The sequence below is a fragment of the Rutidosis leptorrhynchoides genome, chromosome 9 (genome assembly GCF_046630445.1).
Source record: "Rutidosis leptorrhynchoides isolate AG116_Rl617_1_P2 chromosome 9, CSIRO_AGI_Rlap_v1, whole genome shotgun sequence".
NCBI classification, from domain to species: domain Eukaryota; kingdom Viridiplantae; phylum Streptophyta; class Magnoliopsida; order Asterales; family Asteraceae; genus Rutidosis; species Rutidosis leptorrhynchoides.
The window spans coordinates 247430128-247445993 of NC_092341.1; the positions used below are offsets into that span (position 1 = coordinate 247430128).

A 15866-nucleotide genomic window follows, 5' to 3' on the forward strand; every position below is an offset into this window, starting at 1 on the left:
ACGAATTGTTATACGCTAATGTTTAATTTACACACCTGGAGTGCAACCGCACGGATGCAGAATGCATCCGTACGGGCCCATTGGGCAACCGCACGGTTGCATCCTGCAACCGCACGGTTGCATGTATTTAATGATCACTTCGGGTTCATTGTTAGGGTTACGTATCCTAAACCCTTCTAAGCATTGTATCTGAATCCCTGATCGTCTAACACTCTTGTGGGTTGATCTTAATCATCCTAAAGTCAATCATATTGCTAAGATCATTGTTTCAATTAGTGTATTTATATAAAACCCAATATCGAGTTATTCCGCATTTGATATTGAAGTATTGATCGTTTAATCATATTTACACGATCCTACAGGTTTTATTGTTGGTGTTTTGTTGGGATGTTTTCTATTGGTTTGGTTTGATAGGTTCACTTGCTCATGTGTTCTTTGGGGATCATGCTCAAGATATGCGAAGACGATAGTGTTAGGACGATTCAATAGTTGTATTGGTGTATGTTATTGTTTGATTTTTCAATGTTTCAATGGTGCTAGTGTTAGCTTCAATTATTTGTTTTCAATATATTTCAAGGAAAATGGTTGAGGTATGTATCAGTTGTAACTTATTATGATATACGGATTCTTTTAATTTTAATTTTCTGTTTTTCTGTAAAACAAAAAGAGAAGAGACAAGGAAGACTAGAAAAATGTACCTAACACGCCAGGACGCTATGCAAAAGTAGACTATTTTTAAAAGATTTATGAAGTACAATTGTTGTAAATGTAATGCAATAAAATCTAAAGAAAAAAAAGTACAGAAGTGTAATTGATATGGGTCACTTTCCTGGACAGAATTCAAGGTCTGGTTGAATTTATTCATAGATGAAGTAAATTTACCCAACTAACTCCCTATTCAAACATCGACACGTAGGACGGTTTTTTTTTTTTTTTTTTTGTATTTAAATTACTTTAAGCGCTTTTGATAAGGTTAGAGCTAAAACAAGAAAGGTTCATGGGGCCGAGTTAGCAAAGTTTAATGTCGAGGGTATTTAATTTCATAGTTGTAGGTGTTGGTTCTTATGTGTTCGTTGTTAGTTTGTTTTGGTTTCCAGTTGGAAAGTAGAAGGGTTGGAATAACGTCGGATGGTTATAATTTCTGGATCTCTTCTTTCCCCTTGGTTTTTTTTTTGTTTTTTTTTGTTTTTTTATTATAATTTATGTTTCGATTTCAGGTAGCTTAGTTTTGTTTTAGTTGGTGGTTGTGTAAGTCTCCTTGTTTCGTTATAAAGCTTTCATTATTTTTGCCAAAAAAAATGATAGCTTAATCTACTCATCATCTAACTCCGACTAATAAGTGAGCGAGACTATCATATGTAACTAACTAAGGGCCTGTTTACTTTTCTGTTGATTAATTCATTTATGGATATAGATGGAAGGATGGATATGGAGTGACTAAATGTGATATCATTTAATAAATAATAGTGTTTACTTTTCTTAACAAATTAATAGTTTCAATGATAAAAATAACTATTTTAACCTTAAATTAAATAATGAACTAACTAATAAGTGAAAAACAAAATTACTAAAATCAACAACCACCATAGTAACAATAACAAATGTAGTTTATTACATTACATTACATTACAATAATAATAACAACAATTAGGGAGTAAAATCTAATCGATATTCGATATCACCATTCAAAGCAAACAACCATATCAGTTTGACAAACAACTTTCTCATTTGACAAACAACATCGATATCAGTTTCACAAACATTTTATAATTTACAAACAACAAACCAATGTTAGGTGGCTACCAACATTTACAAAAACATTGAACCATTTCATAGACGGTGACGGAGTAGTCGGAAAAATCGGAGTAATGGACTGTGGGTTTTATAAATCGGCATTTACGGGTTGCCGGAATATCAATTGGTGGTGGGTTTCGAGATACCCAGTTTTAAAGTTGGTCGGTGTAGCAATTGGTGTTTGACCGGAGTAGCATAGTTCTTCGAGGGTGAAAGTGAGAATAAAGGAATATTTTTTGAGTCAAATAAACAGCTATATGGGGAGGACATGCCATTTTGGACTTTCTGGGAATGCCACCCCACACAGTTAAAATTAATAAAAAGCTAAAAAGTAAATGTTGGGAAGTTATCCCACATCGGTCATGGACAAAAACAAATGTATGCATATAAATCTAAGGGGAAGTCCTTCTATCACCAATTGATTTTATATAAGAATTGACTCTTGGACTTATATGTTGTACATGATGTTGGACTATACGATTTATCAATTCTGTCAGTAAACACCCAAGTGTGCTTTTTTTTTTCCGGCGAAGAAGGAAACATATTAAAAGTGATCTCTTCATAAAATCAATGAAGGATCAAATTAAAGTACATTGACGGAGCCATGCTCGGTCTTAATTTGAAAGACAAATACAAAGACATGAAAGCCTAAAAACATAAGAGATGCGGATTTTGCTCCTAAACTAAGCGTGTAGCCCGTGACAAAAGTTAAGACTCGTTGCCCATAGAAAAACTTTGAACTTGATGTTTCGTATGATAGCCGAATGACAAGTGTACTTGTTGTTGAAGATGACGTCATTTCTAGCGACCAAAATTGTCCAAATAGACGCAGGACCGATCAACTTCCAAATTTTGGAAGCTTTGATTCCCATACCGTAACACCAATCAAACGAGAACTCTTCAATGGATCCCGAGATAACCCATCGAAGATTCCACCAACGAAATAATTCCGCCCAAATTTTAAAGGACCATCTACAATGTAACAAAAGATGATTGATAGTGTTGACCTCTTTTAAACACCGAATGCATAAAGTGGATACGTTAATGGGTAGAATATGCCTTTGATAAAGAACGTCTTTAACGGGGATGCTTTTGCGGATTGCTAACCAATGAAACAACATGATCTTGGAAGGAACTTTATTTCCCCAAATAACCTTAGGCCAAATAGGAACCACTATATCGCTTGAGTGAATGAGAACCCTAATAGCGTCTGCCACCGAATAAACGTTGCCCGGATCAGCAGACCATATGACTTGGTTTGATTTGATGTCGTCTAACTGAAGATTGGATAACAAGGATGAAAGCTGCTCTGCTTGCTGCTGATCGAAGAGGAGTAATGGCAGTGGCAGAAACGTGTTCCACCCCTGCTGCACTTGGTCGATATTAGAGGGCAGTCGGCATTCAAGAACAGAAGCATTAGGCTTTAGACACATAATAAAAAGAAAAGGAAATCGTCTTTTAAGACTCTCCTGTGGGCCCAAGAATCGTGCCAAAATAAAATTTTTGCCCCGTCCACTTCCAAATCGAAGGCCCAACAATACAAGAAAGCGAATCTTCTTTTTGTAAATTAATCAAATCCTTCCAAATTGGTGACTGTTGAGACGTTTGTAAAGAAGAGATGTTGTTCGTCAATTTCCCATTAAAAGATGATCTAAATGAAGAAGTAACAATGGATTTCCAAAGACATTGCTTATTAGAATTCATTCTAGCCCACCCTTTAACAAGCATTGTAAAATTTTTTAAACGAAGAGGAGTAATACCTAACCCTCCCAACTCTTTGGGAAGGCATACCGAATCCCACTTAACGAGACAAGGCTTCTTTTTGAGACAATCCCCGCTCCAAAGAAAATTTCTTCGAAGTCTTTCAAGTTGTTTGATAACGGAGATGGGGGCCTTGTAAATGGACATGTAATGAAGAGGGAGGTTGTAAATAACCGCATTGACCATAACTAGCCGTCCACCAAAAGAAAGACACCTTCCTTTCCATCCCGCTAGTTTTTTTTTTATCTTTTTAATGATGGAATCCCACATAGATATTTTGTTGCAAGATAAAGCAATCGGAATACCTAGATATTCAATGGGGAAAACCCCCACCTTACAATAAAAAAGGGCGGAGAACAAGACCATATCTTCTCTCGAAACATGAATACCATATAACGTTGTCTTGATGGCATTCATTTGTATCCGGAAAGATTAAAAAATAGATACAAAATATATTTAATCCGGTTAAGTTCTTGGACGGACGGATGAGCGAATATATTTAACAACCCCGGATTTTCTAACGTTTATTTATTAATAATTATTATTATTAATACGTGTGATTAAACGAATGTATGTTATTACATTTACATGTTGCCATGATTGCCCGAACTTGACTTTAATTGCCCGAAACGTCTTTGTGACACCCGGAACTTTCGCGAATAATATTTTTAGATATTATTTGCATTCATGATTAAGTTTATTAATCATTTTAATTAACTAAAGTTGTTAGTTAGTTACTTGGACTTTTAATTGGATTAACTTGTTAATTACATTCATACTTGGGCTTTTATTTGAACTTGGGCCTTTACTAGTGTTATTGGACTTTAGAAGTCCACCCTACATTATTAATGGACTTAGTTAGCCCACTAAGAACTTGTAAGTATCATTTAGTGAAAGGAACTAGTTAGTTAAGCAATTGGAATCTAGTTTGCTCTTAATCCCCATGCAAGCAACTCTATTAACCACACCTTTTAAGCTTTTCATGCAAGTAACCAAAGAACATTTTTCTTCCCCTCCTCCTTGCCAAAAACCGTCGGCCTAGGGCCCTTTTGGTGGGTTCAAAATCGTTTTTTTTTTACTACTTAGTCTTTTGTATCTTCATTTCACTTACACATACTTACTTGCTACATCACTTTTCTCTTATCTTTTCTCTCATTTCTCTCTAAAACTAGTAAGTAACTTAAGCAATATTTCCCTCCTTCCCTTGTCACAAACCGAACCAAGAACACCTTATATCATCATCATTCTTTGTTATTTGTTGTTACTTGGTTCATGTTGTTGTTTGTTACTTAATTACTAGTTGTTGTTATTGTTCTTTATTAGTTTCAAGAATCAACTCTTTAGTTTGATTCTTCATAATATCTAGTATTTTCAAGAACACAAGAACATAAACTTACTAGTTTTTGATTCTACATTTATTGTTTCAAAAGATCAAAGTTCATGTGTTGAAAGCATACTTGTGATTCATGAAATAAACTTTAAAGTTTACTTTCCTTAAAGACCAAGCTTAGGCTTGAATCTTTGAAGTATGCAACCCATGAACTCATTAACTTGTTTAAATTAGTTTGTTATTTTATTTACTTGCACTTTAATTTCATGTTTGTTAGTTTAAATGGTCAAGTACTACAAGTTAGTCTTGATCTCATTTCTCTTGAACTAAAAGTTAACTTTACTAGTTCAAGAACATGTAAATGAAACTTTTTAATTATAACTTGGTACACTTATGGTAGATCTAGACTTTTGAGTGTTGGATCTTCAAGATCAAACTAAGAACTATGTTCTACAACTCAAGATCTTGATTTCATAAGTTTACTTCAAGTTTGTAACTTGTTTTTACTTTTAAAGTTCATGTAAGTGTTAGATCTAAGACCTTGATGTAACTTTGGTTCATCAACTTCATACAACTCTTAAGTGAGTTGATCTACATGTCTTAGACTCACACTTGTGTCATAATTGTCAAAACTTAGTTAGTATTACTTTTACATTTCATGTATGTGCTAAATCTAAGACTTTGATGAAACTTTGGTTCATCAAAACACTTGCAACACTTAAGTGAGTTGTGCTTCATGTCTTAGACTTGCACTTGGGTTATGATGGTCAAACCATGGTAAAGATGATGAAAACACATCAATGAGTTGTACACTTGAAGCTATAGGCATCGAGGATGAGAACCATGATGAACATCAAGCACCAAAACCCACCGGAACCCATTTATCTTTCTGTTTCTGCTTACAGCCTACTGTTCTGCCGTTTCTGTAACATACTAGTAAGACCTGGGCTGTTGTGATTATGATTTTCAAATAGCTCTTTTCGAGTAGATAACTTTTCATATAGGACTCGTCTTAATCCGAGTTACGGTTTAGGATTTATGGCCCTCCGATCGTCACTATGTCCTTTTAACGTTGTGCAGAAATTTCTGACCTACTCGCACTTAGACCGTCACCACGGTCAAAAAAAGACGAGTTTGCTTCTGTAAATTTTACCACACTTAAAGGACTCATATACGGAGCCATGGCCACTGGTCTCACCTTAATTCAGTAAGGGTAGAGGCCGTGGTGACTGATCGAATTCAGCCTTTGTTTTAAACTACTTTCATAAACGAAACTTACTTTACGCCTTTTGTTTGATGATGAATGATGATGACATTTAAGACCTTATTTACATACTTTTAAACCTATTTGGACAATTTACTGACTTAGTACTATTTGACTTAGGTTGAGGACTTTCGGACCGATTACTTGCACACTTTTCCCGACTCGACTTTACGACTACTTTATCATTGTAAGTTATAGCATTCCCTTTTTACTTTAACTTATTTTGGGAACTGAGAATACATGCGGATTTTATGTTTTACATACTAGGCACGAGTACTTAAACTTATATATGTGTGGGTTATATAACGGCAGAAACATTCCCTTTAGCTCGGTAACGTTTAGTCATTGGTTTTTGAACCGGTGAACGCGAATCTTAGATATGGATCCATAGGGTTTGACATCCCCACTTGCCAAGTAGCGCTAGCATTTAACGGGTGTTTAATACTTCGTAGACATACGCACTTGCCAAGTGTACTTTCAGGGGGTATAAACTTTAAGTTAGTTACCAAGTGCCCACGGTTAACATATACTTTATCATACTGTTTTGAAATGCTCTTTGTAGTACTGAAATCTCGTGGCCTACCTTACTTACTGTTATACTTAAACTATAGCTCACCAACCTTTGTGTTAATGTTTTAAAGCATGTTTTTCTCAGGTGCTTGAGGTTAGCTTCCGCTGTGTACTAGTCGTGCTGTAGACACCCGCTGCTTAGAGTTGTCATCGCATGAACTACTTTACCTTGCATTCAAACTTTAGTACTTTTGAACTATGACTTGTAACGACCATTGTGGTCACATACACTTATTATTTACTTCTACTTAGTGAAGCCTGCTTTTGGATTGTAAAACATTCGATGTTGGTTTAGACATCACTTTATTAATGAATGCAAACTCTTTTTGAAAACACATATAGTACTTAACCTTGTAATGATCCTGTTGTTGATGATTCGTACACGATGGTTTTGTACGGGGCATCACATTTGGTATCAGAGCTTTGGTTGTAGGGAATTAGGATGCATTAGTGAGTCTAAGACCGACCTGAGTAGGGTTCACTAATAGGACTAATCTACAACTTGCTAGTTTACGTGTTCTGCTGAACTTACTGCATGCTGCTGCTTACTTTTACTGCTATATGCCGTATGATATTACATGATTTCACTACTGTATGAAATTACTTGCTTTCGATTGCATGCTACTTCTGTACGATTCGTTATTATTGCCATGCTACTTATTGTTATACATGATTTAAAATGTTGGCCTTGTTCAGATGTCGGATGTTCCACCTGCTATCATTTTGGGCAGTTTAGACTCGTCAGCCACCCCACCTGCTGCTGCTGCCGACACACAGATCCCTATACGCACCAGTGACCCCGGCGCTTCGTCTTCCGGAGCTAGTAGTAGTGCGCCGGCACCAGTGGCTACTATTGACAGACACGTGGACCCTACGGAGATTCCAGCTCCGTCTGCTCCCGAACCCTCGGAGCCACAGCCCCGCATCGGTGGTGTTGTGATTCCCGCAGAGTTCGGGGAAGGGTCATTCCGTAACCATATGCGCATGCCGTGCCGACGCGCTCCTAATGGACGTTTAGTGCCGATTCCGCCATTCAGATACAGACAGATGATGGCCGCTCATGGACGACCAGTTTAGCCACCCGTGTCACCACCACATGATTCTGATGATCCTTCATCTGATGAATCCTCTACAGATGACTCCAGTGACTTCGACGAAGAGAACCTTGATGACGTACTGATGTCAAAGCAGGGGGGGTATAAAATAGTTTATAATTTTATTAGAAAATACTATTAAATACGATACAATTTTACACAAGATATTTATTTATTTATAGAATGGATATACTTAAACCTTGCTACAACACTTATAGGCAGTGTACCTAATCGTACAGTAGTGTAGTTTTTAGTAAGTCCGGTTCGTTCCACAGGGAGATCTTTAAGCAAAGCTCAACGCTATATTAGTTTACTTTTATAAAAATATAAATATATATATAAGTAATATTATTATTATAAAGGGGGGTTTTTACCGTTTAATGACCGGTTTGTCGATTTTAAAACTTTAGTCGCAGTTAAAACCTAATGTAAAATATAAAATAAATACAAGACTTAAATTAAAGCGTAAAGTAAATAACGATAATGAAATTGCGAATAAAAATGCGATAAAATAAAATTGTGATAATTAAAAGGTACGATAATTAAAAGTGCGATTAAATAAAATAACAATAAATAAAAGTGCGATAATTAGAAGTGCAATTAAATATAAAATAAAGGAAATTAAATATGAAATAAAAGAATTATGCTTATTTAAACTTCCGTAATCATGATGTTTGACGTGTTGATTTTAGTTTTGTGCCCATGGGTTAATTGTCCTTTGTCCTGGATTATTCAATATGTCTGTCTGGTTTTTGTCCATAACAGTCCATCAGTCATAAATATAAATTGCAAGTGTCCTTGTCAAATTATTATTATACCCGAAGATAAATATTCCAACTAATTGGGGATTCGAATTGTAACAAGGTTTTAATACTTTGTTTAATGAATACACCAGGTTATCGACTGCGTGTAAACCAAGGTTTTACTACTTTGTTAACAATTACACCAATTACCCTTGAATGTAATTTCACCCCTGTTTTAATTATTCTAGTGGCTATTAATCCATTCCCGTGTCCGGTTAAATGAACGATTATTCGTACATATAAATACCCCGCCCATCGTGTCCGATCGAGTGTATATGGTAATTTATAGGGACGCCCAATTGTAAATCTTTATATTAACATTAACAAACTTTCATTTAGTTAAACAAATATAAAGCCCATTAATAGCCCATAGTCTAGTTTCCACAAGTGTCGTTCTTTTGTCCAAACCCCAATTATGGTACAAAGCCCAATTACCCAATTTTAGTAATTAGCCCAACATCATGATTACTTCGTTTTAAATAAGCATAATAATAACTTAGCTACGAGACATTAATATAAAAAGGTTGAACATAACTTACAATGATTAAAAATAGCGTAGCGTTACACGGACAGAATTTCGACTTACACCCTTACAACATTCGCTAACATACCCTTATTATTAGAATTATAATTAAAATTAAAATATAAATTATAAATATAAGTATATATTACTTCGTATGAAGAGAAGAAAAAAAAAATGATATAATTTGATCAGAATTCGGGTTGATTTATAGCCAGGAATGATTTTTGGGGCTCCGCGACTCGCGGCCAAATAGCCTTCAAACTCCGCGAGTCGCGGAGAGGTATTTTCAGTTTACACCCTTGGAGTTTCCTGCTGCCGACGGTTTTAAATATATATATATAATATATATATAATTAATATAATTAATTATATATTATATTATATTTATATACATAGTTAACTTGTAATTTTTAGTCCGTTGCGTCGAGCGTTAAGAGTTGACTCTAGTCCCGGTTCCGGATTTTCGAACGTCCTCGCGTACAATTTAATATCTTGTACTTTGCGTTTTGAATCTTGTACTCTTGTGATTTCGAGACGTTTCTTATCAATAATTGGAACCTTTTTGATTGTCTTTTGTTCTTTTGAGCTTTTTGGTCGTTTGCGTCTTCAAATCGTCGAATCTGTCTTTTGTCTTCACCTTTTATTATTTAAACGAATATCACTTGTAAATAGAACAATTGCAACTAAAAGCTTGTCTTTCTTGAGGAATAATGCTATGAAATATATGTTCGTTTTTAGCATTATCAAATATTCCCACACTTGAGCGTTGCTTGTCCTCAAGCAATATTGTCTTGAAATACTAGAATCACTTCTTTATTCTTCACACTTTGTACATCAGTGATTTCTATACGGCGGTATAAACAATGGTAGTAACGATATGGTTTACAGTCCCACATGACTATAAAAATTTAGATCCATTAAGGAAATTGGATCTTTATGAAAACATTTGATCTTTTGAAAATTAAATCTAGTTTTTACCCTAGATAAGTTTTCCGGAATAACCCTTTACCGGTGTTTGCAAAATATTTTTGTGGGTTTGGTGGGTTTCAGATTTGAAAATTTTAGCTCAAAACTTGCGATTTTGTGTCACCCACTTGCTAACCTTGTATTTGGAAAGCAACACGTCCAGTTTACTTGTTCCGTATATTACCTTTCGGCAAACTACCGTCCGGTTGTAAAGGAAAGCGTTGAACAAGCAACTGTTAAGGCAATGTCCCGTGACATGCTTTTGATTATGGTCTATAACGTGTCGGACGCAATTACTATCCTTGGTAGGAGCAATAGTAAAGCTCACCCTTATAATTTGTCGGTCTGGCACAAGGTCCTGTCTTTGACCATGTTATGCAACCACCGTTCTTACGGTTGACACCCGATTTAGTTCAGGTGACCTAATGAATTCCAGGTGAATTCCTAGGATTTTACGTTCAATGGTAATGAACGCATTGAAAATAGGGTTTTCAGAAAACAAATCGGTTTGTATTTTTGATCAAAATATTTTCTCGTTTAAGCTTGAGTTTAGATATCATTGAATTCCATGAGTTTGTAATTCTCAATCTTTAAGGTCAATCTCTAGGATTGAGTAATATCAGTCTTAAAAGCTGATTTTTAATCTTTAAGGAGATTATCCTTTCTGGGGATCTGATTCATTAGTCTTATCCAGCTAATTTGCACGGTGCCTCCCCATTGTACGAGATAAATCCTTCTCATGGTTAGGATAAATCTGACCACTTGGCGACCCTGTTTAATGCTGAGGTCCGTGGATTTCCTGCTGATTTTAGTGATGACTTTTCTAGATTTTTCGTCAACCTACAGCTGGTCTGAACGACAACTTCATGACCTAAATCAAGAAGCGCGTGTCTTTTTCGGAAGACTTTACTTCCTTTTAATGATGGAATTGATTCATCGTGTAGATCCATCTCTTCTTTTCTTTCATCGGGTAAAACAGTTTAGTTTAGTTCAAAGCAAAAGTATTTTCAGTTATTTGTTACAAATATATGTGGCATATGTTTAAAATAACTTAGTAAATTTTCCCACACTTGGCTTTTTATTTTTCTTTTTATCGTCCTCTATTCCATTTTAAATGAATTTTGACGTTTTAGTTTGTTTCTCAATTTATGTCCTTTTTGAGGTAACAATAATTTCGGTGTTAAAACCTAGTTTTATCGTTCATAAATATGTATAAACATGATTTGAATTCATTTAATTGAAAATTTTGAAAAATTTTACTAGAATTGGGTAGTCAGTATATAAGACTAGGGCTGTTCTTTTTTTATCAGAGAGCACTAGATTCTAATACAACTACTGCTTTACTAGTATTTTTAATGGTAACCAAGTGTTTAATAAAAATTTTTAAAATCCGAAAGAATTTAACCCCTTCCCACACTTAAGATCTTGCAATGCCCTCATTTGCAAGAAATCAGTAACAATTTAAATTATTGAGGGTGATTTGTGTGAAAATGATTAAATTTTTACCAAAGTTTCCAAATATATTGGCGTTTGTTTGCTGAATGATAAATGGTGCACGTCATTTGTTCATTCCGTCTTGTTGTTATTTCACATATATTTTGCATCATTGTCGTCAAAATTACTTGCTTTTGCTGAACTTAATGCCAGTCTTTGAAAATGCGTTGTTTTACCCTGTTGTGTACATAAGATAAACTGCAAACATATATACATATTTTTGAAGTTTGGTTTATTACCCCACATTCAAAAATTATTAAAATCTAAGAATAAAAGTTAGATAATTATAAAAATGATTACAATATTAACAAAAATATTAAATACATCAATAATTACAAATTACATAATAATAAAAAAAATAAGTAAACTAAGGATGATATTGGTACCAATAGGGGTTCCACGCATAACCATAAGTGCTATAGAATGCTTCGGCAGGGTCATACGTAGGATATGGTGGCTGCATCTCTATCGACCAAGGAGGGAAGACGGGTTTCGGTGTAGGAATATAGTTTCTACCTATGTGTTGGCAATGCGCTATGATCTGGTTCTGATGAACTTGCCAATCTTCAAATGCTCTCTGTCTAGCATTTTCGTATTCCTGAGAAGCTATAAACCTTTGCATTTCTTGCATCTGGTTCCCCCCTCCTACATTACCTTGTTCTTGGTTTCTCTCTACCTGTGGATGTCTACCATTGTATCGTACTGCGGCGTTATTTCGCCGCTTCAACACTTTCGCACCATGGTATACATTTAAACCTATAGTGTCGCGGGGTTCCGGCTCTTCTACTAATAATCCCCCCCGACTTATATCCACACCGAGATATTCACCAATCAAAGTAATAAAAATACCACCTCCTATTATGCTATGTGGACGCATCCCTCGAACCATAGCTGATAAATAATAACCCACACAATATGGTATACTTACAGCGCTGTGTGGGTCTCGAATACACATATGGTAAAACAAATCTTGTTCATTTACCTTTTCTTTGTTTTTACCCCTTTGTGTAATCGAGTTAGCTAAAAACCTATGTATTACTCTTAATTCGGCTCTATCTATATCCAAATAAGAGTAGTTTCCCCCTTTAAAACGGTGATGGCTTGTCATTTGACTCCACACACCGTGTGTATCAAAATTTTCATCTATTTTCCTACCGTTTAGTATCAATCCTCTACAATCGGCAGACGCTAACTCCTCAGGCGTATATATACGTAAAGCCTGAGCCATGTCTAGTAAAGACATGTGGCGCATCGAACCGCCTAACAAAAATCTAACAAAAGAACGATCGGTTAAACTAGCTACCCGATCATTCAACTCTATACTACATAACAACTCTTCACACCATACTTTATATACAGGTCTGCGTATGGTGAATAAACATATCCAGTCATTAAAATAAGAATTACCATACCTCTGTACCAGTAATTCCCTAATTGGCCCGGCCAATTCTACAGCTTCCAAGGGTCCCCATTCTATGACCCTCGGTACCTCAACAACCTTGGAATGAAGAGTATGCAAACCCCGTTGATATTTTGGATAATCTATCCAAAGTCTGTCAAATCGCAGGTTCGGGTGCAACTGTTCCAAGTGCATATCTGAAAAGGTCATGACTGGATGAGGTACATCCTGCTTGTAGTAGTTATCTACCTCCTGTTGTTCCAAGTTCTCAGCAGGAGCATGGCGGGCTTGGGATGAAGATTCACCCCTTTCATTCTGCAAAACACATCAAACACAAATTTTGTGCATCCAAATATGCATTAGTGTCAGCAAAATCATCAATCAAAATAATTACAATGACATTATCAATTTATATCAAACTTAAGCTTATTTTCACATTTTTATCAATTCTACACTTTTTCAAATAAGTATATACGAAAATTTTCGCCAAGTTCATAAGCATTCAACTCAAATAACATGTCAAAATAATCATTACTAGCAAATAAACAAGTCTCAAATGGCATTATCTTTCAAAAATCAAGTTCATGAATTTTGGACTTGAAAAAGTCCACTTTAATTCTCAAAATCATGTTTAGGCTTAAAGTTTGGATCTTTTAACTACCTAGACATGTTACACTACTCAATTTAGCAATAATTCATGACAAAAATCGGCCATAACCTGTTTATATCAAAAAGCCCCAAATTTGCTCAAGAACACAAACCCTAGATTCTAAAAATTTTGAAGTTTTTGGCTTCAAATCATGTTAACAAGCATCAATCTAGGTTATACATGCATAATATACTAACAATTTAACACTAATTACACTAAAAATTAACAAAATTCAAATTATGAAAATATGCTCAAGAACACACTAAAATTCGGATTTAAAGGTGATTTGGGGTGTAATTGTACCTGTTTTCTTGAGTAGTTCCTAGATATCATCCTTCTCAACATGATTGTAGTGAAAAATTTGAAGATTAACGGTGAAAAATCGAGTTTTTGGGATGATTTTCGTGGGTTTTCTCGGGTTTTTTCGAGCTGTATTTGGGTGTTTATGTGTGTGTGAGAGTGATCAGTTCGAGCAGCTAGTTTTATTTTTTTTCTGTAATTTTGTCCCTCCGCGAGTCGCGGAGGTTTTCACTGAAAACTCCGCGAGTCGCGGAGTTATTATTTTTTTTTTTTTTTTTTTTTTTTTTTTTTTTTTTTTTTATATAATCTTTAACTTATAAAACAATTAAGAAATTAATTTTAAAATTTTGTTTCCCTTGTTATTTAGGACGAGGTCGTTTCGGATCGATGTCCTAGTCCGTCCTTCGACAAAATTTTAAAATTTGTCTTTTTGTAGCGATTGTTTTAAAAGCTAAGATTTTTGGGTTTTTTAATGTTTTTGGCATACTTTAAATCAATAAGATTAAAAATAATGATAATAAAAGTTCTCGTCCCTCCCTCGGGTAAAGCAATTTCGGTTCAAAGACCTAGTCTTCAACTTACGACGAATTTTAAAATCATATTTTTAACTTAATGAGATAAAGTAAATTTTTGTTTTTAAATTCACACAACATAAATATAAAATTCAAAATTAAAAATTAAAAAATTCACACCAAACTTAAAATTTGAAATGCATAAAATTAAAAATTAATATTTTAAAAATTAAAAATTCACACCAAACTTAATTTAAAAATTCAAATATTTACAATTTTAAATATATTGTTTTTACAAAGTTTACAATATTAATTTAAGATTTAAATATTAATTTTAAAAACATGGTAAAAATAAATTAAAAATCTTTTTGTCTTTTTATCCCACTTTAATCAATCAAATATTATCAAAAATATGCGCCCCTCTTTTCGGTAAAGTAATTTCGGTTCTAAGACCTAATTTAACTCATGACGAATTTTTGAAATATTTTGGGTTGATTGATTAAAGATATTTATACCTTAAGAATAAACGTTAAATTTCGCAGTGATGTAATAAATTTTTGAAGGATATCAATAATTTCGGTCGCCAAACCTAATTTTATTTAATACCAATTTAATACTTTTTAGCGAACAAATTAGCGTTTATTATCAAAAGGTTAAAAATAAAAATAAAAATAAAAACTGTACAGACATACCTGTGAAATAGATTTCTTAGTTATATGATCTATTATATTCATAAGATAGTCGGTTTAATTGGTCTTCCATGGCTGCATAGGCGTAACCTCGAGCATTCATTGTCTTTTCTTCTAAACATATGAACGGTCCGTCTCTGCATAAAGTAACAAATTCGGTATTTGAATAAGTTTGATTTTTAGAACATTTACCTCCATGTGACCATTTTCCGCATTTGTGACATTTTTCTAGGTGTCGTGCTCTTCTTTTCGCTGCGGATTTTGATTTTCCTTTACCAAATTGTAACTTATTATCTTCGCATCTGGATCCTTTTCTAACTCCGTCCATTCTTTCTCTGATTACTGATACTATTTCACTCGGGAGTATGTCATTATTACGTTTAGTGATCAAAGCGTGTAGCATTAGACCATGGTTTAGTTCACAGGCAGTCTTCATTTTGTAAAAACCTAAAAAAATAAAAATTCAGAATGGGGGGAGAAGACTAGTTCTTTAGGGTCTGCTAGGGAAAGACCATATGTGTTCCATTTTCGAGAACTACACGAAAACAGACAATCTAACTCTAACAGAAATACATATTATCTTTTAAAGACTTGATTCTCCCCACACTTAGTTAGCTGTGGTATTGAAATTGTGATTAACTTCGTTGTCGACTTCCATCGGACCATGTATGTAATGTTTAACTCTGTGACCATTAACTTTAAATTCAATCCCATTTGA

The 15866-nt window shown here is 34.5% G+C and overlaps 2 protein-coding genes across 2 annotated transcripts; both read right to left on the bottom strand.

The window, feature by feature from the left end:
* Positions 1–2477: 2477 nt before the first annotated feature.
* On the bottom strand, positions 2478–3227 carry LOC139868657 (uncharacterized). The gene has a single exon (XM_071856989.1). It carries the CDS (start codon positions 3225–3227, stop codon positions 2478–2480), a length of 750 nt encoding a protein of 249 aa, XP_071713090.1.
* Positions 3228–3252: 25 nt separating this feature from the next.
* LOC139868658 (uncharacterized) lies at positions 3253–3972 on the bottom strand. The gene has a single exon (XM_071856990.1). It carries the CDS (start codon positions 3970–3972, stop codon positions 3253–3255), a length of 720 nt encoding a protein of 239 aa, XP_071713091.1.
* Between the last annotated feature and the right edge of the window lie 11894 nt (positions 3973–15866).

Bases quoted from the DNA above. Each gene is read 5' to 3' on its own strand.
- LOC139868657 (XM_071856989.1), bottom strand. From the start codon at position 3,227: ATGTGTCTAAAGCCTAATGCTTCTGTTCTTGAATGCCGACTGCCCTCT.
- LOC139868658 (XM_071856990.1), bottom strand. From the start codon at position 3,972: ATGAATGCCATCAAGACAACGTTATATGGTATTCATGTTTCGAGAGAA.